The following is a 24910-nucleotide window of genomic DNA, read 5'->3' as shown; positions in this document are numbered from 1 at the left end:
AAGCTTCAATAAAATATTCCCTGTACAATAACATTTACAAATACAAACAAAAACTTGCATCATTCCATCAAAGCATAAAAAGCTATTACTCTAATAAGGCAAGGACACTTCAGAGGCTGTGTGAGGCACTCATTGGTTCAATAAAGCAAGAACTACTGCATGCTATTATACATGTGTAATGCTGTATATATAAATATCTCTTCAAACATTTTTTGGACTTCTTTGCATATTTATAAACATATTTATAAATGTCCGATAAAGAAACAAACATTGTTTCAAACAAAGTAACAATGTATGTTTCCAAATGTCTGATTTGGGAAAAAACAACAAATATAAAACTGCAGTACAATTTTATAGATGGCTAATTTCCTAATTCAAAAGACATTACAATTTCTTTGGGGGTGGGGGTGGGGGGGTTAAACTTGAGGCTTTGTATAGGTTTCATGGGTATTTTTGTGTATCTGTAAAACCTGTACCTTATTTTGTTATATTGTGTATTGTTTGTCTTGTCAGTTTTAATGCAGTGGTTGTGACGCTGCATTACACCCAGTGTTTGTTTAGTTTTATTTGCCATTTAGTGTTGAGTATAGTTGTCAAAATATTAGAAATGTCTTGCGTCAGAGCATGAAAGTTCTAATCTACGGCGCTGCCAACTCCAACCACAACCATTATTCGAATAAAGCTGATGTTATTGTAGCTGAGCGAAGGTGAATCTTGAGGTGCAGCGCTTGTACGTGTAACCAACATTGTGAGAGAAATCCGTAATAATTGTATTATAGTGTGGCCTTGTTTTTAGTCATGCTTTAAGAATAGTAAAACAGGAGAAGAAAAAACGATCAAGCATGCTGTCTGTCACAGGCATAAGTTCCAAAAATACAAGAGCCTGTTGAAAAGGTAGCGCCTCAGCATTTTGTGACGTTGTTGCTCCATCCACACATGGCTGTCATTCAAAAAATTTTGCATTAGTTTTACATACATAGTATGTTTAATATATTCAAGTTTTGTTGCCATCGTGTGTGTGTGTGTTTTTTTTGTTTGTTTGTTTGTTTTTTTGTCTCTGAAATGTTTTTTTTTTTCTTTCAGTGAAGTTGGACAAGAGCAAATTTGGACCTTTGCTCAGAGGCTGGGCATCTGTAACAGAGCGCTACCTGCTTGTTCCTCACCAGAGAGTCCTTATGCTTGACAGAAGCTGCAGCCTGTGTCTTACAGAATGGGTATTGCGGATCTAAAGAGTTTTGTTTGCCAACATCAGAACTCTTTGCCCTGCTGTGGTGTTCAAACCTCTTCCGAAAGAACACCACCCATCCACCTCCTCCAATCTCTGCACTATGTGCCTAAAGACGGACTTTAAGATACAAGAAAAGAAAATTTGAGACTTTGAGATCAAATTATACAAAAGCCTTTAGCTGACATGGAAGTCTCCTTATTTTAATTTTTCAGATCTTGTCTTCCTTGTACTCTTTGTGTGGGATGTCGGAAAAGCCTGATGACAAAATGGTTAAGTTCCTGGCTCCCCCTCCGAAGAGTGGAAACGGTCCCACCACTGGGTCAGACTCGATCGTCAATGAATCCCGTCCGACCGAGGTGAGACGGCGGCATCACACCATGGAGCGTGACCGCGGCAACCCCGAGCACCGCTTTTTCCGCCGCAGTGTCATCAGCGACTGCAATGCCACGGCATTGGCCCTCCCTTTGCCCAGCAGGATCCCCATACCAGCCGCTCAGCGGAACCAACTGCGGGAGGCCCCGGTACAACGGCAACAGGCTGCCGTCGTCCGTGCGCCGCAGGTTGAACAAAGTGCTCCTCGTAAGGAGGAGTCCACTGAGACTCTGGAAAGTAAAGAGCGGAAAGACCTGGAAATTGCCACGGTGAACGTAGTGCCTATGAAACAGACGTCTACTATCATTCAAGATGTTTGCGACAGCATGTTGGTCACCGAGACCCAGTCGTTGCCAGACTTGAGTCAAAGCGAGGCATATAACTCTACCGGCTCTAAGGTGCTGCATGAAGGAGACGCCGAGGAAGAGGACAAGGATGCTGCCAAAGCGCGTGCCGAGGCAGAGCAGAGGGAGGCGGAAAAGAAAGTGCAGGAGGACATCGAGGAGGCTGAAACGAAAGCAGTGGGAACATCGCCGGATGGGCGCTTCCTGAAATTTGACATTGAAATTGGACGTGGCTCTTTCAAGACTGTCTACAAAGGCTTGGATACGGAAACCACAGTAGAAGTGGCTTGGTGTGAGTTGCAGGTAAGAAATTGGATGACGTTCAATTCATTTTGCACTCTTGAGCTTATCTCACTGAGTTTTGTAGAAACGGGGGCATTTTGGCTTACGAGATGCAACATTTCAAGTTTACGGCAAACAAACTGAATCCCCCTTTAGCGCAGGGGATACGTTCCAAACCCACACACAATTGGTGAAACTGCACTATGGACCTTTTTTTAAATCACTGTTATTTAGCTTGCCCCCCTTTTCAACATTTGACACACATTTAAGCTTTTAAAAGTGCCTTATAAAGCATTCCTTAGCAACTATTCTCACTCTCACTTGCAGTTAGTTTCTTGTAATACTGACAAACATTCATATTTAAAAAGAAATTCCAGCGAAAGTTTGCTAGCTTAATGCAAACATTTAATGTGAAATGCCATAGACAGGCAATTGAAACCTACTAGCACAGATTTATGGTATTTATAAACCTTAAAACAATTGCTAGTTACACACACACACACACACAGAGCAGCAATACATAGAGACTACCAAACTCTCGTTTACCAAACCCACGTCTTTACTTGAACTTTGTTAACGCTACAATATATATAGTAGATCTGTGGAATAACGACGAGGCTGACGTCAGGGCGCACGCGCGGGCGTTATTCAGAGATAAAGGACGAGGAATTTGATCGATGGATTTAGAGTGCACAGATGGTTTGATAACATTATTGCTTATATAATAGTTATTTGATGTATAATTTATATATCGTTATATAGGCCTGTGGAATATTTTGAAGTGCAAGCGGAGTCAGCGGCGCGCACGCATTGTTGACAAAGGACGATTGATGGATTTAATGAATTAGAGTGACACAGATGGTTTTATTAACGTGTTATTTATGTAATAGTTTTTTTTTAAATAACTGAATTTACGTCAGGCCCGTTCTCAGCTCCTCGTTTGTGTTTGTCACGTTAGCATACCGTATCGTTTAGCCTGTTGTTGCTCGTTCATGACTGTTCTTGGTGTTGGATTTTGTCGAATAAATTGCCCCCCAAAATGCGACTTATACTCCGGAGCGACTTTCTATGTTTTTTTTTTTCACTTTTTTGGGCATTTTATGGCTGATGCGACTAATACTCCGGAGCGACTTATAGTCCGAAGATTACGGTACAAGTCTGCTCAAACAAAAGAAATATTTTATATAATATTATTATATACGCCATTCTATGTCATTCTTTCTATTCTGATTGAAGCATTTATGAAGTATTTTCCCATCCATTTGGTCATCCGGTTTTAGTTTACTTGGACTGCAAAGCGTCGTGTAAACCTGGCTAAAGGCAAAGTTGATAGAATATTGATGAGTCATGGCAATGGTGTTAATGTGCAAATGGTTTAACTCAATGGAGCTTTCCCCCTAGTGGTTCCTGATCTTTGCACCACATTTTACTCACATATTTAAAACGGTGCATTACAGAGATGGCTTTACTCAATTGCTATTAACGGCGGCGTAATGGGCTTTTGTCTTCTGATGAATTGGCAGTCTCTCTTGAGTTAAGAGAGAGCATCTTGGGATTTGGCTCGGGAGACGGCAGCCTGAATAACATTCTGATTTGTAGAGGCTTAATTTTTGTTTGATTAAAAAATTAAGTAAAATAAAATAATTTTTGAGGCTCAAGTTTAAAAAAAAAAAAAAACAACCATTCACTTAATCAGTATTTTTATGCATAGAAAATCAGCATTGGTGGGGCTCTCGAATGCTCCTATGACATAAACATCACTTACTCTGAAGTCATTGGGAAACGCGTTGGACAGGAGCCAGTTTTGAATGGTTGCACTGATTGTGTACATAGTCAGCTCACGACTATAATTTTTTATATTGATTCACTAACACTGACAGCTTACACTCTATTTTGGAACTAAGAAATATAGAATGTAATACCGGATATCATTAATTCAGGTCAGTGCACTTGAAGTCCAAAAGCAATTAAAATTTGGACAAAGTTAGTTCCTGCGCAGATTGTATTATTGAGCCTGTTAAATGGGCACTTAGTGTGATTGCTACTTTTCTTTTTGCCAACTGCTTGATTGGCTTCAAATTGGAATCGGAAAATATGTTTGGCGTATTTGGGGGTGAAAAAATAGCTTTCTGCTGCGTGTCTAGCTGTGGCAGCTCCATGGCCCTGAGCAAAGTTTGACCTCATTTACCACATGACTTTCCTGTCACGCTCTCAGCTTGTCCGGCATCAGTGCGTATACAGCAGCCATAGCTTCACATGCAGGCTTTGCAACAATGTGAAGATTACAGCCTCGTGACCCTCCCCCCCTGACACGACACCAGCGGCGGCGCATGCTCAGTGTGCTCGCGCTGGGAATGCTTGTGTGAATGTAAAGTGGGTCACATTCCTAACAGAAGAATCTCCAGTGTGAAGCACAGCAGGTCGGCCTGCCAGAGCTTGTTTCGGCCTATCTGTTCTCCTCCCACACTTTTTTTGTCTTCCTCATGAATGGCACTGTCTCATTCTTTAGCTATTTCACCTAAAAGCTGCTTTTCTTTTTAATCTTTTTTACAAAAATACCGTCCATTATATTTTTGAAAATTATTGTTTTGGCATTAGTATGTTAAAATATATTTTGATTTAAATACGGTGGGTCCTTGACTCAAAAATTTAAGGTTCCGTGATCAAGCTCGTAACTCGAGTTATTTGTATAACTTATTCATTTAAAATCCATTGAAATGCCATCAATCTCTTGCAGCACATTCTGTTTAGAATGAAGAAAAATAGTACCGTATTGTAAAACCCGTACCCCCCACAAGTGTTACACTGTGGTAATAGTGTATTGCATTTAAGGAGCGTGGCCTAGTGAGTGAGGTCAGGAGCTGGAGCCGGATTGGCAGGTTAGGCCTGCTGCACACTTAACTGAAATGTTTTACGGTGTGCAAGTATTCACAATGCTTTCATGAATGGTCCAACGTCAGCAACTAGTTTGGCTGCGATTCAAAATTAGAAACGCATGTGAACGATGTCACAACATTGCCAAAATAATAACCAGCCATGCCGTGTAATCATAATTTACGGTATACACACACACACACACACACACACACACACACATACAGTCATAGTAATTGATTGAATAACTGATAGATTCATTCAAACTGAAGCTCTCTGGACAACTGTGTACATGGGATCTGCCACTTACCAACTCCATCAATCAACAGTCATTTATCCATGTTATACAAGCAGATTGATGTAAACATGACATGCAAATGATGATTTTCATTAACTGGAATTCAAGCAGAGAATGTACAAAGTCTTACAAATTCAATGGATGAGAGAATGTCAAAGCTGCTATTAAATAAAAGGTTCCCAAGTGAATTGTACCTGTCAAGAAGATGTTGCGTTAAGAATATTTTGATTTCTGCACATATAACCTCCTAATGCTGCAAATTCAACAAATGACTATTTTCTCATCTCTACAACCTATCAAATATCTTCAAACACTGCTGCGAATGATCATTTGGAATGTGCTCCAAATCTTTTGTATATTTTCTAAGAGCCCATCCTGAATGAATCACTCGATTTCAGCAGTGATTCTCTTTGATTTGGATCTGTGTTTGTAAGCGTGGCTTTTAAGCATGTGCATCCTCCCAAAACAATACCTGGTTGCGCAATTGTTTTGTTAAGCTATGATGACATCACTGATGTGATTCGGATCTAATTCTAAAATGTTTTCCTGGCTTAATCATAATCAGGTGTGCGCTGCATGCACGCTTGGCCTAACTCGAAATGTAAAACATGATCTTCGGAATTCCTGTGGTTGTGCTGATTTTTCATTTACTGGAAACGTTCCAGTTGCCCATGTGAAGCGAAAATCCCCTCACATGATTGTTAAAGCTGTCCCATGATCACCTCTGTCCTTGTTTTTTTTTCCCAACACAACCTGAGGGCATATTTACTCATATTTACATTTTATAAATGCTCGGCATCAAAACATTTATGTTGCCCGGGAAAAACGTACCCTCAGTCTTGGAGTCTTTTAAAACACGTAGGAGCTAATTTGCCTGCTGCTTAGGCTCCTATAGATGCTGTACTCAATGGTGCAGAAACAAATCAGGTTGATTTGTTCCCTGGGAGTTTGGTGCCAGATGAAGGCAGTCGCAGAGCACCTCGATGCTTTGCTAATGCAGCAAGTCTGTCAGGTTTTCCTTCCGTTCATCCTTTGGCATTGTCTATAACAGACGGTCAAAGGGTTGCAGGCGTGTGAGTGTTTCGTGCTTATTTTTACACGCGGCACCAAGCTGAAAATGTATCCTACGCACAAAGACGCCAAAGGGAGAATGAGTAATTTAACACCATTAAGATCAGTAAAGTCCAGTTGACAGGAGTAAGCTAAAGCAATTTTAAAGGCCCACTGGAATGGAATGTGGAGATTAACACTGATTTCAAAACTGCTGCAAAAGGTTTGTGGACCTCCACCCTTTTTAACCCATCCGTGAACCCACTCATTTGTTTTGGATTTCACATTGCAGGCGTGCTTGTACAGTAAGTAGGTCATATCAGTAGGGAAGTGGAAGGAATAAAAGTTAGGGGACTCCCCGATTCCACGCCACACTCGTCCATCTTCATCCAGTTGCTCCCTTCCCACCTGTTTCCTCACAAGCTCTGCCCAATGCCAAACATTCAGAGATGAGGAAATGAGCCCCAGGCGCCTCCCAGAGGCTTTTGTGGCTGCTTGTCCAGCTGGTTGCTTACATCCGTCCAATTGTTGACATTTTTTTAGATTTCTACTGTTAAATACCAAACTATTGAGAATTGAAAAGAATCCCTCCCAGTATGAGAATTGAAAATAATCCCTCCCAGTATGACTGTCAGTATCAACTGTACATGCAATGTCTTAAATTGAAACTTCCCTTGCAAGTGAAGGTAAAAAAAAAATGCATTTTAGACTGTAAGAATGACAAAGTTGCAATGAGATCAAGCATTATACAAGATGTAGCTGGGTGTAAAGCTATTTTATTTTATGACGTGATGAAACACAGAGTTGGGAGGTCATGGCCTAAACACAGAGTTGCGGGTCTACATTTGCAGCATAAATTGCAGTATTAACTCCATGAAATTCTATTTATTCTGAACATTGTATTTCTTTGTAGTGTCCTCTTGGCTGCACTGCTTGTAGCTGTGTATGGATTTTCTTTTTTTTTGGCTACTCCGCCAGGAAGATGATAATTCTAAAAGAAACATTAAAAAAAGCCCGATTTGAGTTTTCAAATGCACGCAGGGACAAAACCTTTATTTTGGTGACATGTCCAGGCTTAAAGTATTGTTAAAGTGCATTTGCCTCAAGATAAGCTGATGCCATGTCATGGTGTCAGTTGTGAAATGCCTGTGATTTCCATGTCATTTGATTGACAGTTACACTAGTCTTTGACCTCATTGCCATGCGTCACTCGAGACAACGGTGCACATGAGCAATCATTGAGTAACACCTTTTTTTTTTTTTTTTTTTTTTTTTTTTCAACCCTCTGAGTCAGAACCTACCTAATGTTACCCAGGAGCCTCTATCCTAGCCCTCATTGTCAACTTCAGCGCAAGGACCTGACACGGCCAGCCCTCAACATGATCAGTTTTTTCACTCCAATCTATTTTTAGAGGTTGTTGGGTTATGTATGATAGTCTTTGCCTAGAAGCATTTTCTGCTCCGCTCTACTTTGGTTCAGTCGGTTCAAACGGATGCACTGTAGCTATACGTAGAACAAATCAAAGGGATGATGTTACAGTAGATGTGGTGAAGCTTTTCAATGCGTAGCATATTTATTTATGTGATTGCTTTTCATCAGTCAGTTTGCTGATGTGATACAGACAACACTTAACACAAGATCTCCCACAAGCCCAGAACTGTCTTCTTTTGCTACTTTTTAAATCAGTGTTCTTGTTTTGCTTGTGAAGGCTCATACTGTCTTCTTAAGTTTACTATTCAAAGAGTTTTTAGTCTAACAACTGCTTTACATATTTCAGCTACTTCCTGCAGCCTTTCTCAGAAGCACCACAAGACACGTCACTTCTTCCATCTTGTGACGCTTGTGAGGAAGGCTACAGGAAGTAGCCCAGACATGTAAAGCAGGTAAAATAATGTTACCTGTCAGACAGACCAAGCAGATAAAATAATGTTCCCTGCTAAAAACAGGAATGGAACTGGCTTCACAATCGATTTAAAATCCAAGCTGTGAAGTCTTAATTCATGGAAAGATTCTGCCGTGATCCTTTGTAGCTCTGTCATCACTGCCATCATTTATTTGATGACTTTTGATAACTCCTCGAGCTTGGAAAAGGGGGGAAATTCACCAAAACCCAGAATAGTTGAGTAGGGTGGTTGCCCGAACACGTCGATGTCAGCATGGAAATGTTGGATGCCTACGGCATTGTGGGCAGATGCATTGTAATAGTGAAGAAGTCTTGAGCTGCCCTGCCACAACTCTCCTCTTATGCACTGAACAAAGCAAACACTGCGAAATCTTGTTGCGGATGTGCTGACTGATCATCTGGGCCACACTGAAGGGCAAAATTTGTAGTCTGGCTTTAAAATCTACCTTTTGTTAGAAGTCCTGGAACTTTTCTGAAGCCAGTCCTGAAAATTGGCAAAGCACTCAAATTTACTAGCCTAATGCTACTAACCACATGGCAACTGCTTCCATTGACTCAATGGTTTTGCCAATGTATGTCTCATTACCGCCCACTAGCATCTTTTTATGGAATGCGGCTTTTTTGTCTCATTAGACCATAACATAAGCTTGGGGCTTGCCAAAGTTTTGTTTAGAGGCATCTGCAAAAGCGCACAGGCAGTAGAAAGGCAAACATTAATGGGCGAACTTGGTTATTTGTCAAGGTTAGTGAAGGAACCCTGATCCTGTTTGCGCTGTGGTGGTTTGACATAGCATGTCATCACATGGTGTGTAAAATGAGAAAGAGGAACTGCTCCACAAGATAAACACTGAAAAGTAGGTCAGTGGGACTGAGTGCAAAGTAACCGATTAAGTATAAGATCTGACTAAGGTCTACTGTGGTTCAGTCTGACTAATATTCATACACTACTTTAATTTTTCCTAGTGTCCTACTGACATTCCAAGCATTCATCTTTAAAACAACAAATAAAAAAATAAAAAACGCAATGAAGGCTATCAGCCACAATCCACGTTTTGTGTTTCTCGCACATGCACATACAGGTCAGCGCTCCTTCACCTCTCACTTGTGAGTTGGATTTCCTGGAGTTTCTGGCTGGTGGCCAAGTTTCTTGGGCTGTACAAGAGTCTGTCTTTGGCATTGGGGATTCAGTGGGCCGGTCTTACTGGACTTGCGTTCCTCAGACTAAAGTTCCACATGTTGTAAATGTAGGTCACGCCAGGAATTACTCAGGAAATTTGAGTAGGGCGGGTATTCACATTCCAGATCTTTGGTGGACTGCCGACAGTAGTATTGTTGGTTCCTATTCTTATTTATGTGGTGATGAATTTACAAGCATAACATGAAAGATTTTAAGCTTTTACTTGCTTTATCAAAGCCATTCGCTCAGACAATACGGCTTTGTCATGAATGCAGGCCTTAGTTTTCTGTGTCTACCGACACAAGAGGTTGTAAGCTTTTTGGGAGCTTTGCCATACTCTAACTTTTGACGCCCTACCATCATTGTTGCTGTGCAAATAACTTGCATACCACTGGTTTAACTTATGACCATGATTGCTGCTTGACCTGGATAGGAATTTCTTTATTCTTTCATAGTCTCCTCCAGTTCTTACAAGTTATATTTTGGTATGTTTGGTATATGAACAAAGGTTTTTTCATTATAGTATTGAGTTGGGCTATTAGATATTTTTTTGTTGGGGGGTCAATTTCAGGTTAAACTGCAAAAATTAAGGCTGGCCCATATCGATTTGGTAGCAATAGCTAGATATAAATATTCAAGAAAATAGTAAACAAAAAAATAATTTCAGTCAACTACTTTCCACGCTTGCATATACAGCTCGGGGCTATTAACCACATAGCTCGGTTCAAGTTTGGTGTTGATTGACAACTAAGGCCAGCTCAGGACAGTCATCTGAGGGAGGGAGAGAGAGAAGGGAAGGTGAAGGGGTGACACAGCTCACATTGCAGTGACTCCACAAATGAACTCCATGTGTTGGGGAAGAGTGGCCAAGTGCTATTTTTTGTGATGGTCCAGTCTCGGGTTGCACAATATATGGGGGGAAAAATACCATTATATTGGCCCATGCAATATCCACATCGCAAAGTTTTGGACGATAACGCACAATTACCTAGGATAATTACAATTAATTAACACACGCGCACAACAATTTTTTGTGGTATAAAAAAAATGATTATTAAAGCAAAGTTGCATTAAATCGAATTATTTATTTATTTATTTATTGCTGACTTTTACTGTTAATGTTCAAATGAAAAGAAGTACACTTTGCACACACTTGATTATTTAGATGTTTCACACAACAGAAAATCAGTGAAAACTCAAATGGTGAGAAAAACCAACCACTATATCACCACAATTTAGTACTGTATGGTTCTCAGTCTGTTCACAGTTTTCAGTAATTATTTTCCTGTTTAATGTATTATATGGACTGGGCTCTTTATCTTGTCTTATTATTTTTATCCTCACGCTTTAGACTTTACCATGCCATTCAATTACAAATGTGTATACACCCTCGAATTAAATGTTGATAATGGAACAGAAGTTGTAATCAATATTCCATCCAAAGAGCCTTGGTGAAATCTTCTTAATGAATGAATGTTCGAATATTATTTGGTCTTAAGTACTTTTCATTGTGACTCTCACAGGACCGAAAACTATCGAAGACTGAGCGGCAGCGTTTTAAGGAGGAAGCGGGGATGCTCAAGGGCCTCCAACATCCCAACATTGTCCGCTTTTACGACTCCTGGGAGGGACCCTCCAAGGGCAAGAAGTGTATTGTTCTGGTTACTGAACTAATGACTTCGGGAACCCTCAAAACGTATGTCATTTCACGATACAATCCATGATTACAGACTGATGTTGTGTAATGTCTGGCGGATGCATGTTTTTTTCCCCCCCTCTCATGGTAATATTTCAAGTTAATAAAATTTCTCTTTCAGTTATCTGAAGAGGTTTAAGGTGATGAAGATTAAAGTGTTGAGGAGCTGGTGTCGACAGATCCTCAAGGGGCTCCACTTCCTCCATACTCGTGCACCTCCCATCATCCACCGCGACCTGAAGTGCGACAACATTTTCATCACAGGCCCAACGGGATCTGTCAAGATCGGAGACCTTGGATTGGCCACACTGAAGCGTGCATCCTTTGCCAAGAGTGTTATAGGTATGACCCACCAACATTATTTTTTACTACTTGTGCTTCTTGCCATGGGGCATTTCTGTTTCTTGGGTCAGGAAATGTTGTGAAACTGAGAATGGTGTCTAATGAAGGGGAGTCTTTTGACCTGGTGAAAATGGTGTCTAATGAGGGGAATCTTTTGACAAGATGACTTATTGTTTTTGAGCATTTGGTTCAAAAACAGACCACAGAGTTTCAGCCGTCCCTCAAACCACAGCTCAAATGGAGGCCAATGACTGTGGTGATCTTAGGTAGATCACCACAGGGATTTCACTTGGTTCATTCAAGTATTGGTCATTGTACAGAATACTTTGATGTTTATCCAAAGTAGTTTTTTTTTTTCCAGGCACCTACTGAATGTAAGTAGCGCCTAATTTTCTCCTGCTGTTAAATGGTAATATTACCATAATAGTTGTTATGCCTTCTTGCAGGCTAACCTGGCCATGGCTAAAGGTATGGCCGTTGTTTCTGCCTTAGACTGACTGACTGGTCTTGTTCTGTGGTTTGGAAATATGTGGTCTGTTTGCCAATCAGACACATCATGCTTAACTGTCTTATCGGTTTGCCTCAACAGGTTTCCCCACTAGTGTGTCTTTTCTTTTAAAAATATTCCAGGTCTGCCGATTGTTTTCCTCTGTCGTTCGTATTCCAGGGAGTTCTCCTCCACTTTCTCTCTTGTTAGCCTTTTGCTTAAAATGTAGGCTCTAGCTACAGCTGTGCCTCATTCTGCTGTTTGGAATAAATAGGGTACTGCTGGTCAATGAAGAAAAGTATGAACTGTTATGGGCCTGGTAAGTCTTGACAGTGTGCTGGAACACACATCAATTAAACCCCCCTCAAATGCATTCAATTAAACGAGAGCGTTTTTCTGTGTATGACCTAAGATTGAGGGAGAACTGTTGCTAACTTAAAGCTGATGTTCAGAGATGCACTGCTGGGAATAGTAGCTAGCTATGGAAGGTGCTTCGCTCTGCCTTGACCATAAATAACATGTTTAATTTGTAGGTCGAGGAGAGCTGGTAAGTCAGACTTCAAAAAGTAAGTGTCTTTATGAAATGCAAAGTGTGTGTAGTTTGAAGGTAAGCTCTTGACAGAAGTTATTTCCATAGCTAGCTGTGTTCCTCGGACAAGGCTTTGAATAGATTGTATCTTGGCACTTTTACCCTTTGCAGTTGCTTTATTCAATTGTTTTTTCAAATATGGCAATGAACTGCCACTTTGGCTCAGAAGTTGGCGCTCTGTTTATCAGCTGCCTCAGACAAATGTGTCAATTCCAAAATTGAAGGTCCTACACAGACAAACATGTGCCCTCTTCTCTACAGTCTAACTGAGTTTGGCTTTTCCCTCCTTTTTTGTTTTTTTCCTCTTTGTTTGCCTTCCTTCCCCTTTTTTCTCTCTTCTCTTTTTTTCCAACTTCCACCTCGCAGGGTCTACCCCAGGAGACGTCGACGGGCCGGTCACACTTCTCATCCTCCGCTTCCTCAACCCCTCATGGGTTAGAGGAGCAGAGAAGGGGCAGTGGGTTGAGAAGCCCACGCTGTCAGTAAGGAAGAGAGTTCTGAATAGTTGTTTTGATTTAAGGTACCCCTGAGTTCATGGCGCCTGAGATGTATGAGGAGAAGTACGACGAGTCAGTGGATGTGTATGCCTTTGGAATGTGCATGCTGGAGATGGCCACCTCAGAGTACCCTTACTCAGAGTGCCAGAATGCTGCACAGATCTACCGCAGAGTGACCAGTGTAAGTGTTCATTTTAGGTCTCTGTGTCCCCCCTGCCCCCTTTGCCCTGCCTTCTTCCTTCCCATGTACTAAGAAGGCAAATGCCCTATTGTGGAACTACTGTCTTTTCACCTAACTCAGCTTGGCTCCCTTTTTTATGAGGATTCATTTTTACTTGAAATTTAACTTTTTTATTTCATCTCTCAGATGAAGTGCAATGTTACACGGCAGAAATTAGATCAAAATTGCAGATGTGAGTGACTCACAAACTTGTAAATATTTGAGAGGAACCAAGGACCAGGACCTTTGCTTAATTTTCCTTCCTTCCTTCTTGAGTTGTGTTTGAAAAGCATTCACAATTCCGGCATAGATAGCTGATAAGAGGCTGAGCAAGCATTGTTTTTGTTATGTAGTGACTAATCTTCCTGTAGGTCATTATTGTAAATTAACAGCCAAAGAATTTCACATGTCATAATATCATGATTTAGGCACATGATTCAGACTGGTGTCATGCCAACAGTCCCAGACACGAGTGGCTGAACCTTAAGTCTAGATTCACAGGTATTGAAGACGCTTGGCCCTCAATTTATTCATGATGGTATTTTAACATAAAAACCCCTTAGTTTAGTAAAACATTGTCAATTGCTGAGCTTGAAGCTGCCCCAATCCACCAAAGCCAGTTGAACAGGCTTGGGGAAACCAAACACAGCTTAGTCACTTGTGAACCAAAGTCTTGCTGCGTTGCTGTGCTCGCTTTTGTTGCATATGTCTTCCCTGAAGAGCCAGCTCATTTTTTGCTCGATTGTCTCAGTCACCGCTTTAGAGTTGAGCTTCATTTTCATCAACCCTTGGTACAATCCCCTACCAGTGGCTTAATGATATTATAAGTCTCGGATTTCACAAAAACACGAATCACTGTTGCATAGTTGTTAGAATCCAGCTAAAAATAGCCTCTCATATGATTCTGGCAGAGAGTGCCAAATAATTATGAAGGTACAAAGGGGTTCAAAGAAAAGGCGTTGGATTTAGCCCTCAAAATTAAATCTCGTCCATGTAGGGGAAACCCATTCTCATTCAGTGTTTTGTGTTTCCTGTAGGGGGTGAAGCCGGGCAGCTTTGACAAGGTGGCCATTCCTGAGGTGAAGGAGATCATCGAGGGATGCATTCGCCAGAACAAGGATGAGAGGTGTGTCGCATTTGATTTCTCAGTTAACCACGGTCCACATCAGCCTCTAACCTTCTCATCTTTAGGTACTCGATCAAGGACCTCCTGAATCACGCCTTCTTCCAAGAGGACACAGGTGTGCGTGTGGAGCTGGCTGAAGAGGATGATGGTGAAATGGAAGCGATTAAACTGTGGCTGAGAATTGAGGACATCAAGAAGTTAAAGGGGAAGTACAAAGACAATGAAGCCATCGAGTTTTCCTTTGACCTAAACAAGGACGTCCCAGATGACGTGGCTCAGGAAATGGTGAACTTGATTGTTATTAAACTTAACCCTTAAACTCTGGCAAACAAATGATCATTACTAAAGTTGATGCCCTGTGTCTGCTTTAGGTTGATTCAGGGTATGTATGCGAAGGTGACCACAAGACTATTGCAAAGGCCATCAAGGACAGAGTGTCTCTCATAAGTCGCAAGAGAGCACAACGGCAGCAGGTTGTTTATCTTTACATATTCTTTTCACACATGCTTCACATCCCAAAGTTGTAATACGTTTGGTGTCAAATGCCTTTAAAGGTCAGAGAAGATCAGGAGAAGAGCAGAATTGAAGAAGAACAACCGAGCCAGACACAAACGCCCCAGCAACCAAGCAAAGAGGTGCCTATCTCCCAGTCGGTGCCGCAGCCAGCCACCCATGTTCCTCCTCCACAAGCCAACCAACACAGCACACCCATGCCAGCTCAGCCTGTGTCCCAGCCGAGTCTTGCCAATGCTTCTTATAACACTTCGCAACCCACCCAGCTGACGGGCTTGACACAAGGGGTCTCTTACGTCCCCCAGTCGACTGGGCAAATCCCAATTCAGAATCAGAGTTTGGCTACCAGTCAGACGGAGTCAGAGGAGCCTGAGGCCGACCAGCATCAACGCAGCGGCGGAGGTGTGTATCGGCTACCTTGCTAGTATGGTCAAATAGGATGAGGAAACATTCATCAAAGTTATTAAGCCTCAGCCAGAAGCGGCAACAGAAGTAGACATGACCTAATGCAAAACACTAGAGTAAGTGCTGAGGCGGTGCGGTTCTAACGGAAATCCGGCTGGAAATATGCTAGAGTGTGATTAATGAACAGCAAATTATCAGGTACATTAATAAGTGTAGAGAAATTAAAACATTGGCCACTCAGTAAGCGCATGTTTGAAAATTGAAAAATTATCTGCACCTTTCCACCGGGATGAGGAGCCTTCGGTCAAAAGTATTAAATATTTATAATATAAGCAATGTTACGTGTTCTTTTGCACTATTTAGCACCATGACATCTTATTTATTTTATTACAAATATTCTTTGCTCGTGGGATCCTGTAACCTATTCAGAAATCCTTATTTCTTCTCAGTTTTGTGCATGTCGCGATTAACATTGTTACTATGAAGAAATACAAGTTACGCTGTAATATGAATTTTGCCTAGTGCTACGTTGCGTCAAGAATTGACATGTTCTCGCTACCCTCTCCTGCCGCCGCCCCTAATCCCTATCCCTGACAGTCGCACACATGGCCGACAGAGCATCTGGTTCCTCTGTCCTCGTTGCCGAAGCTCAGCCTGCTCAGCCGGGAATGTCCTACTGCGCCCCTCCCAGTCAACAGCTTCAACCCCAAGTGCCATGCCCTCAGACACAAAATGACCAAATGCAGCTGCAGCAGCATGTGTCACTGGTGAGTCATTTTCCAACGGGCTGAGTTCCATCGATGGTGAATCAGAAGCACCAATCCATATCTATTTATGTATCCTGTCCAGTTTCCTTCCGTGTGGCCTTGTGTTGCTTCTAAATCTGTCTTCCACACCTGTTAAACCAGCTGCACTTAACCATGCAGTGGCATATAAAGATGAATACTTAACCCATTCCCTGAGTCAACACAGCTCATAGTCATCTTATTTTTACTTTTAAGGCATACCGTTGTTCTCCCAATTATGTGTTAAAGGTTCAAGCCCAGATGCCAGGTGTCCAGGTCGAACTTGTCCCTTCTCTTCCTGGCAGCCAGTCTATCTCAGTGGCACCACAGCAGGTATTCACAGCATTATGTAGTCACCCATGGCCATTTAACACCAAGCTGAGGGGTACTATAAAATAACCTCTTTTCAAGTCAATTATTGCATCGGTTGCAAGTAACACACTACACATTCACCGGCCATTAATACCAGCACTGCATTGCATCAACAAGATGCTCTCATGTGTTCCCGCTCTTAAAGGGTCCAGGTAACTTTAGCCAAGTGATCTGATGGGTCATCTTTTGGTGCATTTGCTTTTTCAGATAGTGTTACATTAACAATTCAAGCCACTGTGTGTAGCCTCAGGTGGCAATGATGGAGTGGGTTCCGAATCCCTATGTCATCGTTTGTTTTCCTTGTCTTATGCTTCTTTTTTTTTTTCTCTTTTTTTTAAAAAAAATAGTATGGTGTATACGACCAACCATCAATGTTTTAGGATGTTGCATTGGATAAATAACACTTCCAATTCATGATTAATTTTTGGTCCTTGCAGATTCCCACCCAGCAGGTGATGATGCCTCCATCGTCTCAGTCGTCCTCTTCTGCACCACCACAACAGCAGCAGCAACAGCAGCCGCCAGAGACCAACACAGTCCTTCAGAGCTCCTCTCTACCACAGGCACAGCCTGGAACGCAACCGTTACAAGTGAGAACATTTTTCGCATTTATCCCTTAATGTATTCGTGACTGTGTCCACTCCCCATTTTGCTGCATCCATTTCTCTCACTTAGTTTGTGTGCATTATTTTGTTATTCTCATTACCAATACCATTACTGTCATATTTTATCTTCTTTTTCTTTATCATCTCTGCATGCTGCTCACTTCCTGCATGACTGTTAGTCTTGGGCCTCTAGTCCAAATTCTTTTATCCTGTCTCCACCACCCAATGCTGAACATCTGTTCTTCCTCTATCAGGCATCTTGCCTCTCTGCGCTGCAGGTACTCAGTGCATCGTATTGATGTGTGTGGTTGGGCTTTTGTAATTTAGGTGTGAACATTTTGCCTCAAACTCATTTCTCTTTTTTTAAATTATGACGTTTAAATACAAAATATTTATGGGTTAGAGGGGCAACGCTTAATTTGATTGATTCACAGCTACCCCCTACCAATATTATAGACGTTTTTTTTTCTCTTCAGATTTTAGTTTAGATTTTTTGGGTCGATAGAATAAAATGAACAGTTTACTACAAACCACATTCTCTATTAATAAGCATTTTTAAATGCTGATAAGAGCGGACTAACTTTGTCGAAGTTTAAAAATGTTACTGTCAATTTCCCACAACTGCTGCATAAATGCCAAAACAAAACATCTGAGTTAACATGCTCTGAGTTTTACTGACTATTGTTTTGTTTCAGGCCGCTGCCAGTCAGTCAACACCAGCCGAGCAGTCAGCAGCCTCCTCCACTCTTGTGCCGCCATCTGTGGAAAGGTAAGCAGGGGAGGCATACTTTCCGACGTTATCGTGTACATTTCTCTGAGATATTTGTCCCCTTTTCAGTTGTTTGTCAGATGCAGCTTCAGGTCTAAGTGACGGCAATGAAGGTACTTCAACATCAGGAGGCCGCCACGAGGGCCGCTCACTGAAGCGGTACCAGCGGCGATCTGTCCGTAGCCGCTCTCGGCATGATAAGGGAGCCAAGGCCAAACTGAATGTTCTAAGTGTAGGCATCTCTTTTTTTTTTTTTTTGTCTGACATATGTTTGTACTTGAGGTCCTTGCTGTGACACTAAGCTAACGCACATCTTTTTTTTTTTGCTGCAGATCTCAAATGCAGGAGACAGAGTAGCAGAATGCCAGCTGGAAACGCACAATAGGAAGATGGTGACCTTCAGATTTGATCTAGATGGCGACAATCCAGAGGAGATTGCACAGATAATGGTGATTTATTTTTCCTTTAAATGTTACTTTGTGTGTGTTGCTAATCCATTTACGAAAATAATGTAATTTGGTTTATTTTCTCTCCCTCCTTAATATTGGAATTACAATTTAGTGTGAAGCAGTCAGATGCTCGAAGCGCATTTCTCAACTCACCCTAGATTAAGGAATGGGGATTTTGGGTTCGAGGTTGCGGTTTTTATAAAATGAATTTTCCCCAAAATGTCGATTTATACTCCTGCTATACTTGAACTTTTTTTCCCCTCACTCTTGAGACTTGTACTCTGGAATGACTTAAAAAATGATGCTGTTTACTGTACTGTGAAACAGTAAGAAATCACAGTTACAATCGCAAAGTAACTTGTATAAAACTTAACTATAAAAAAAAAATGCTGTTTACTGTACTGTGAAATAGTAAGAAACATACTATGGCAGTCAGAACAACATGAGCTACAACACTTTTTTTTTCCTCATGAGGTATAAAGATAAACATGTTAGATACTGGTCTCAAGGTCTTCTGAGACAGAAAACCGAAAATTACACGGCAGGTTTTAATTACAGCGCTGACGCCTTTGCCTGCTGTGAATCCCTCTGTTCTCCACTCCCAAGGAACAAGCAGCCTTTCCAATTAACAAAGCACTTTTTTATCATATTGCAAATGCAATTAGTTGTTGGGTCCTACTTTGTTGTCTATTATAGAGATTTAATTTGACTTGTTTGCTGCTTCAGGTTGTGAGTGAGTTCATCCTGGAAAGTGAGCGAGAATCATTCATCGAGCAGGTCCGTGAAGTCATTGAAATGGCTGACGAGAAAGGAGAGGGCATGAAAGAAGCATTTCCTCAGGTAATGTTATGGATGTGTTCACATCTTTTAAATCAAACCCCATGTTCTGATTCAAATCAGTAACATTAAACAGTGAACATTTAAATTCCAGATACTGCATTTCCAAGTTGCCATTTGTGATTCAATCCCTATTTTGGATAGGGTATATCTGATCCGTGCCATTTGTGCAATTTGAAAAATGCATTGTATAAGCGTCATGTAATTGTTGGTCTATCTACAGATGAGTGAGCTTCAACAGCAGCCAGAGCTTTCAGTTCCCATGCTGCCTGGTACACAGACATTCCTTGCTTCAATATGCATACACTATCAATGTGCATTATTAACTACTTCATATTTAACATTCCTTGTGCACATTCCCACAGGAATCCCCCCAAGCACTACAGCCCAGGTGGTGCATTCAGCAGGTCGACGGTTCATAGTCAGCCCAGTACCAGAGTCCCGTTTGAGGGAACAGTTTTTTGGTGCATCCTCGGCGAATACCTCAGTTGGCGACGAGTCTGGCTCAGGTACGATTACACAGTGGGGACTTTAAACATTTTTTCATTTGATTTATTATGAGCCATCGCTTGGTCTGTGCTGTGAGCCAAATTTTGAGTCAAAAGTGAACTTTGGATACACAAGTACTCTCGTATTTCTTTCATACGGTTCAGCTCTACTTTATTTTATCCTGGTCTGGAGCAGCTTCGTTGCATTTGATTTAATCAAACGGGGGGTTCCAAGTAAATTGAGTTATGAGCTTGGTCACGGAAGAAATTAAATTTGTGAGTCACTGCATTTGAGTTTTATTCCATTTATCTCACTTTTTAACAGCGATTGTTTTTCCAGGGCCCACGATGACATTAGGGCTTTCTCTGTCTGCACCTTCTGGGACTCTGCAGCAGGCTTTTAGCAAAATGAGGCAGGATCACGCAGAGAGAGGCAGCAGCATGATTGAGCCTCCGAGCCTTGATCCGGAAGTTGGCACCAATTCATCTAGTGATGCTGGACTGGTCCCACACACTCAGAGTGCTGTGGCCCCTCCAGAAGCGGTACCGTCCACCAGTAGTTCTAGTTTCCCTCCCGTTGGGCTCGTCCCCGGAACACCTCAGACGCATCCCCCAAATGGAAGAGTTTCTCCTCCACCTGTATCAACTCATTCTCAGAATCCTGTCACCAGTGATTCCCTGCCACCGGCCCACACTTCCCACGAAACATCCGCCTCGCAGATTTCACATGCCGCCAGTGTCCCTGCCTCCTCTTCCATTTCTGCATCCGTCATGCAGACCTCCGTCCCCGTGGCGTCCGTGCCCCAGCTAAGCGCTAATACAGTCCCCGCTTCTGAGCCGCAACCTTTTAACAATACTGCCACGTCATCTCAAAGCATTAATTCAGCCGCGCATCCATCTCAGCCATTGGCCAGTCAGAGTCAACCCCAGCCAGGAGAGTCTGAGAGCGCTGAGGTTCAGACCAAAGCGGCGGGTAGGGATGATATCCAAGCCCTTGACAAGAAACTGCGATCCCTTTTTAAAGACCAGAGTACAAGTTCCTCAAGCGCACCATTAGATCCTGGTCAGAACACCGGGACCTCTTCCCCTCCCACCGGAACATCCTCCCCTCCTCCTGGCACCGCTCTGGTGCCTCCTTCAAACCTCCCGCTCACGTCTGGAGCACAGGCGGTCACTCCGCTGTCTACAACTACCCCAGCACAGGGGTTAACCCCTGCGGGACATGCCCAGACCCCTCCAACCAAACCGAGGGCACAGGTTAGTGTATAATCAATTTACTAACATCTGTTTGACTATGTTTAATACAGTTTCAATTCATTTCAAACCTTTATACACATATACTGTTGTTGGCATTATTTGAGCTCATACTTGATCACATTATACCTCGTGTTGTTCCTCATGTGTTGCATATCCTGGTAGACTTTACCTACTGGGTTTGACCAATCTGCTCCTCTGCCCTTGGACACTTTACCACCATTCCCTGGACCAAATCAAGTGAGTGTTCCATCTGCTTTCTCACTTGGATTTTCTTTCTACTCTTTTATATAAAAGGGGTGATGTGATTATATACCTGAGCGAGTAAATCATATCTTTCTTGTATGTCTGAACAGTCCCAGCAGCCTTTGGGTAATTTGGATGCCCAGCTGAGGAGAGCGCTGAGCCCGGAGACTCTTCAAGTGGAGAGCGTAGCCCAGGCTCCCGCAGCCGGTTTCACTCTGGGTCGATTCCAAGTAGGTTCTGTGTTGAGAGGCTACCGCGTTTCTTACAGGCTGAGATGATGGAACTTGAAACCCCATAAATGGTGCATTCAAATAACATCATCCCTCTGCCCAGGTGTCCGTTGCTGCCGATGGTGCATCGAGTGGAGTTCCAGAGCATGCCAGTGTTGTCTCCTCTTCCTCCCTCACGCCATCCTCCACCTCTACCGCCTCCTCATCCTCTTCTTCCTCCTCCCCTTCAAGCCCTGAAAACACCCTCCACCGCTCGTCCACTCTGTCCACTGCAGCGTGTGAAACGGACCATAGCAACGGAGACTCGTCTTTCTCTGTTGGTTCTGCCAGCCAACTGCCCACCATAGCAATAGGGCGCTTCCAGGTTTCCAATGCCTCATCTGGAAAAACTGCTCCCTCCAAAGTGGGACGCTTTTCAGTCACAGGTGTGTAGCAGGTTCATCAGCTACTGCCAGGATCATAGTTCAAGAATTATTTCATTATATCCTCAATCAAACACTGAGATTTGTCACTTCTCCTTAGTGACATCAACGGCAGGTTCCAGCCCATCTCAAACTTCGGGTGTCCAAAACGGCCCCTCCTCTGTGGATCCTCATAAAGCACACACCCCATACAGCAGCGACAACGACGACGACTCGGGCACAGAGGACGAAGCCTTGCAGAAAGAAATTAGTCGCCTCAGAGAAAGGTACGCGATATGCTCACTGACCTTTGGGATGTTAGCATGTCAGTTGGTCCTGTTGAATACCTTTGTGCTGCTTTTCCAGACACATGTTGGAGGTGCAGGCCCTGCAGACACGTCAGAAAGAGGAAATCGAGGCACTCTTTACCCGGCTCGGAAAAACAGCTCCCCCTTCCGTCCTATCCCCCGCTGTGGCCATGGCCGGAGGTCGACGCAGGCTCAAGAGCAAGAGCCACAAATCTCCACGGAGCAGTGGACAACCAAGCCCCGTATTTTCTGGTAGGACCACACCATTGGAATTGAAATGAAATTGAGTGGTGCATTTTCAACATTTTATCCAATTAGATGATTAATCAATAAGGTCCTCGATATCCTTTCCAACATTTGTGTTTCAAACGTTGGCGCAAGATTGCCATAAGCTTGATTTAATAACTCCACATAGCCACTCTCAATTTTCTTGCCCTGTACAATGGTGTGCTTGAATTCTGACTTGTCTGATGTGTCCAGGATGTCAAACCTCAGCTCAGAGTACTCATGGCTCTGAATCTCCTCCCAAACAAAGTACTCTTTCTGCTTCCGAGGCTTCCCAAACTTGTGCAGCAACATCTTTACAAGAGCTCCGATCCTCTCCATCCCTACCCAGTCTCAGCAGTTGCTCTACAGGTATGTGTGTGAAGATTTTCAACTGATTCTTTCTCACTGAGCTGAGTTCCTTGACTGAGGGGCCACTCACATGTAACTATAAATACTAGGGGTGTAAATCGCGGGTTTTGTCACGATACGATATAATATCGATATAAAGAACTACGATACGATATTTGCCGATATCTTAAAGCCTGCTGCGATTCATTCACGATATATCGCGATATAGTGCTCTACGATCGATTTTTTTTTTTTTTTTTAATATAAAATATATATAAAAATATAGAACAATATCCTGATTTATAACAATTCATACGCAAAATCAACAAGGTACTGCAAACTCTTTATTGAGAAATTACAAGAGTATTGTAGTATACAAATTGCTTACTTTAACACTGAACTTTGATGTCGTGTTTTTTCTTTAAATGTGCGGCGAGATTTGTGCTCCCTGAATATTTGATCACCGCATGGCAGGATTTACAAACTGCACGTGTCTTGTCCGTTGAGCCATCTTTTCTTTGGAATCCAAAGTGCTTCCAAAGAATGACTTGAAGCCTAAAGGGGAGCCAATTTCCTCGTCTTTTTGGACACGAGCCATAGCACCAGCCCAGGAGCCGCGTACTAGTTGTCGACTCCCCTTTCATGTGCAGCAACGCCGCGCACTGCTCCCGGAAAGAGGAAGCAAGCAACAATGAACTGGATTTCAAAATAAAGTCGCGTCTAATGTCCGAGGTCAAACACGGCGATATAAATCGATGTTTACCTTTAGCATTGATGCCAATAAATCGTAGAGCATTATATCGATTAATCGATGTGTATCGATGTATCGTTACACCCCTAATAAATACAGATTTAGAAAATAGTAAAACATTCAGATGTGCTTAAATACAAACATTTTTTTTCTGCCAATTATGTACTATACTATGTTGATAACTTGGCAGAGCAAAAACATTCCCCTCTTGTAGTTTTTCTATTTTGTTAACTCATACCACACTGCTTGTCCCCGCTATTCTTACCTTGTCTTCTAAGGAGTAAGTGGGACCACCTCCACAAATGGCTCAGGTCCCTACCAGAACCACTCGCTTTCTCTGACCCATGCGAGCGGGCCGGCTTCCACTGCCACAGCAGCTCAGACGCAGAAGGGCAAGGGTACCTTCACAGATGACCTGCACCAGCTGGTGGATAACTGGGCCAAAGATATCAGTCTCTCGCAGGGCAAGAGGGGTCCTAAAACGGGAGCACAGGCAGCCCAGGGACATGATGTAAGCGACACAATCCAACTTCAGGACCATAAAGCACCGACACCATGCGGCTCAAAATGAACCAACGAATCAAATTTGTTTACTCGCCCTGCCGTATCTTTCGTGCGTGACGTCACCCTTCCGTAGTGGAAGTCTATCCTCACGTCATTCAAAATGGTGCACCAAACAGAATTCCGAATGACCGCGAGGACGTCCTGTCACTCGGAATCCTCGTGATCGTCAAAGTCTGCTTTATTGTCAATCCCTTCATATGTCAAGACACACAAAGAAACCGAAATTCCGTGTCCTCTATCCCACGGTGACGAGACATAATACACGATAGACATACAAGTAGACGACACAAAATAAAAACAAGAAGGCACAAATAATAAATAATAAATAAATAATGAGTGATGAATAAATAATAAACAAATACCACAATAAATAAGAGGAGCAAAACCGAGCCAGTGTGCATACAGCAGACAGTAAGCATAGCGCAAAGTACAGGACGCTACGCAGAAAGGGGGAGAGAGTTCAGGATCCTAACACCCTGGAGTATGAAGATTCCGTAGGAAACGAACCTCTGGTGACACTGGACCTTATATGTGTCAAGGGTCATAAAGGGGTCACAGGTGACTAATTTGGTATGCATGCTGGATGGAATCTTAAGTGCTTTAAGCACCGCCTTCTGGCGGTTAGCTGAGATGAAATAAAACCCACTGAACCAATAGCACTGGAAACATTTACTTCAAAAGAAGACAAGGATCCTTTTCCCTTTAAGTCACGTACGCTTTTCACTGATTGGTTCCTTCAAATTGCTTGCTTGCTCAGGTTTGCCCTGCCTCAGAAATGCGTATCAGTTTTGCTTGGCAGGCTAGCATCATGAACCAATATTACATAAAGAAT

General features: G+C 42.5%; 1 protein-coding gene across 5 annotated transcripts in view; it reads left to right on the top strand.

Moving 5' to 3' along the window:
- The window catches only part of wnk1a (WNK lysine deficient protein kinase 1a), a 29779-nt gene that overhangs the window by 1446 nt on the left and 3423 nt on the right, over positions 1-24910 (top strand). For all 5 annotated transcript variants that reach the window (XM_061282951.1, XM_061282955.1, XM_061282953.1 and 2 more), the window contains exons 2-26: positions 1084-2247; positions 11053-11225; positions 11347-11567; positions 13164-13321; positions 14398-14486; positions 14552-14771; positions 14858-14959; positions 15041-15401; positions 16002-16171; positions 16439-16522; positions 16999-17151; positions 17862-17935; positions 18005-18167; positions 18268-18384; positions 19111-19224; positions 19445-19493; positions 19587-19730; positions 20050-20966; positions 21129-21203; positions 21320-21439; positions 21543-21864; positions 21962-22127; positions 22207-22400; positions 22629-22784; positions 23793-24025. In XM_061282951.1, the coding sequence (XP_061138935.1) occupies positions 1471-2247; positions 11053-11225; positions 11347-11567; positions 13164-13321; positions 14398-14486; positions 14552-14771; positions 14858-14959; positions 15041-15401; positions 16002-16171; positions 16439-16522; positions 16999-17151; positions 17862-17935; positions 18005-18167; positions 18268-18384; positions 19111-19224; positions 19445-19493; positions 19587-19730; positions 20050-20966; positions 21129-21203; positions 21320-21439; positions 21543-21864; positions 21962-22127; positions 22207-22400; positions 22629-22784; positions 23793-24025 (5352 nt within the window). In that variant the 5' untranslated portion in view covers positions 1084-1470. The remainder of the gene's footprint in view (positions 1-1083; positions 2248-11052; positions 11226-11346; positions 11568-13163; positions 13322-14397; positions 14487-14551; positions 14772-14857; positions 14960-15040; positions 15402-16001; positions 16172-16438; positions 16523-16998; positions 17152-17861; positions 17936-18004; positions 18168-18267; positions 18385-19110; positions 19225-19444; positions 19494-19586; positions 19731-20049; positions 20967-21128; positions 21204-21319; positions 21440-21542; positions 21865-21961; positions 22128-22206; positions 22401-22628; positions 22785-23792; positions 24026-24910) is intronic.

The sequence above is a fragment of the Syngnathus typhle genome, linkage group LG7 (assembly GCF_033458585.1).
Source record: "Syngnathus typhle isolate RoL2023-S1 ecotype Sweden linkage group LG7, RoL_Styp_1.0, whole genome shotgun sequence".
NCBI classification, from domain to species: Eukaryota; Metazoa; Chordata; class Actinopteri; order Syngnathiformes; family Syngnathidae; genus Syngnathus; species Syngnathus typhle.
The sequence above is the reverse complement of the archived record's forward strand: the minus strand, read 5'-3'. Positions and strand labels throughout refer to the sequence as shown.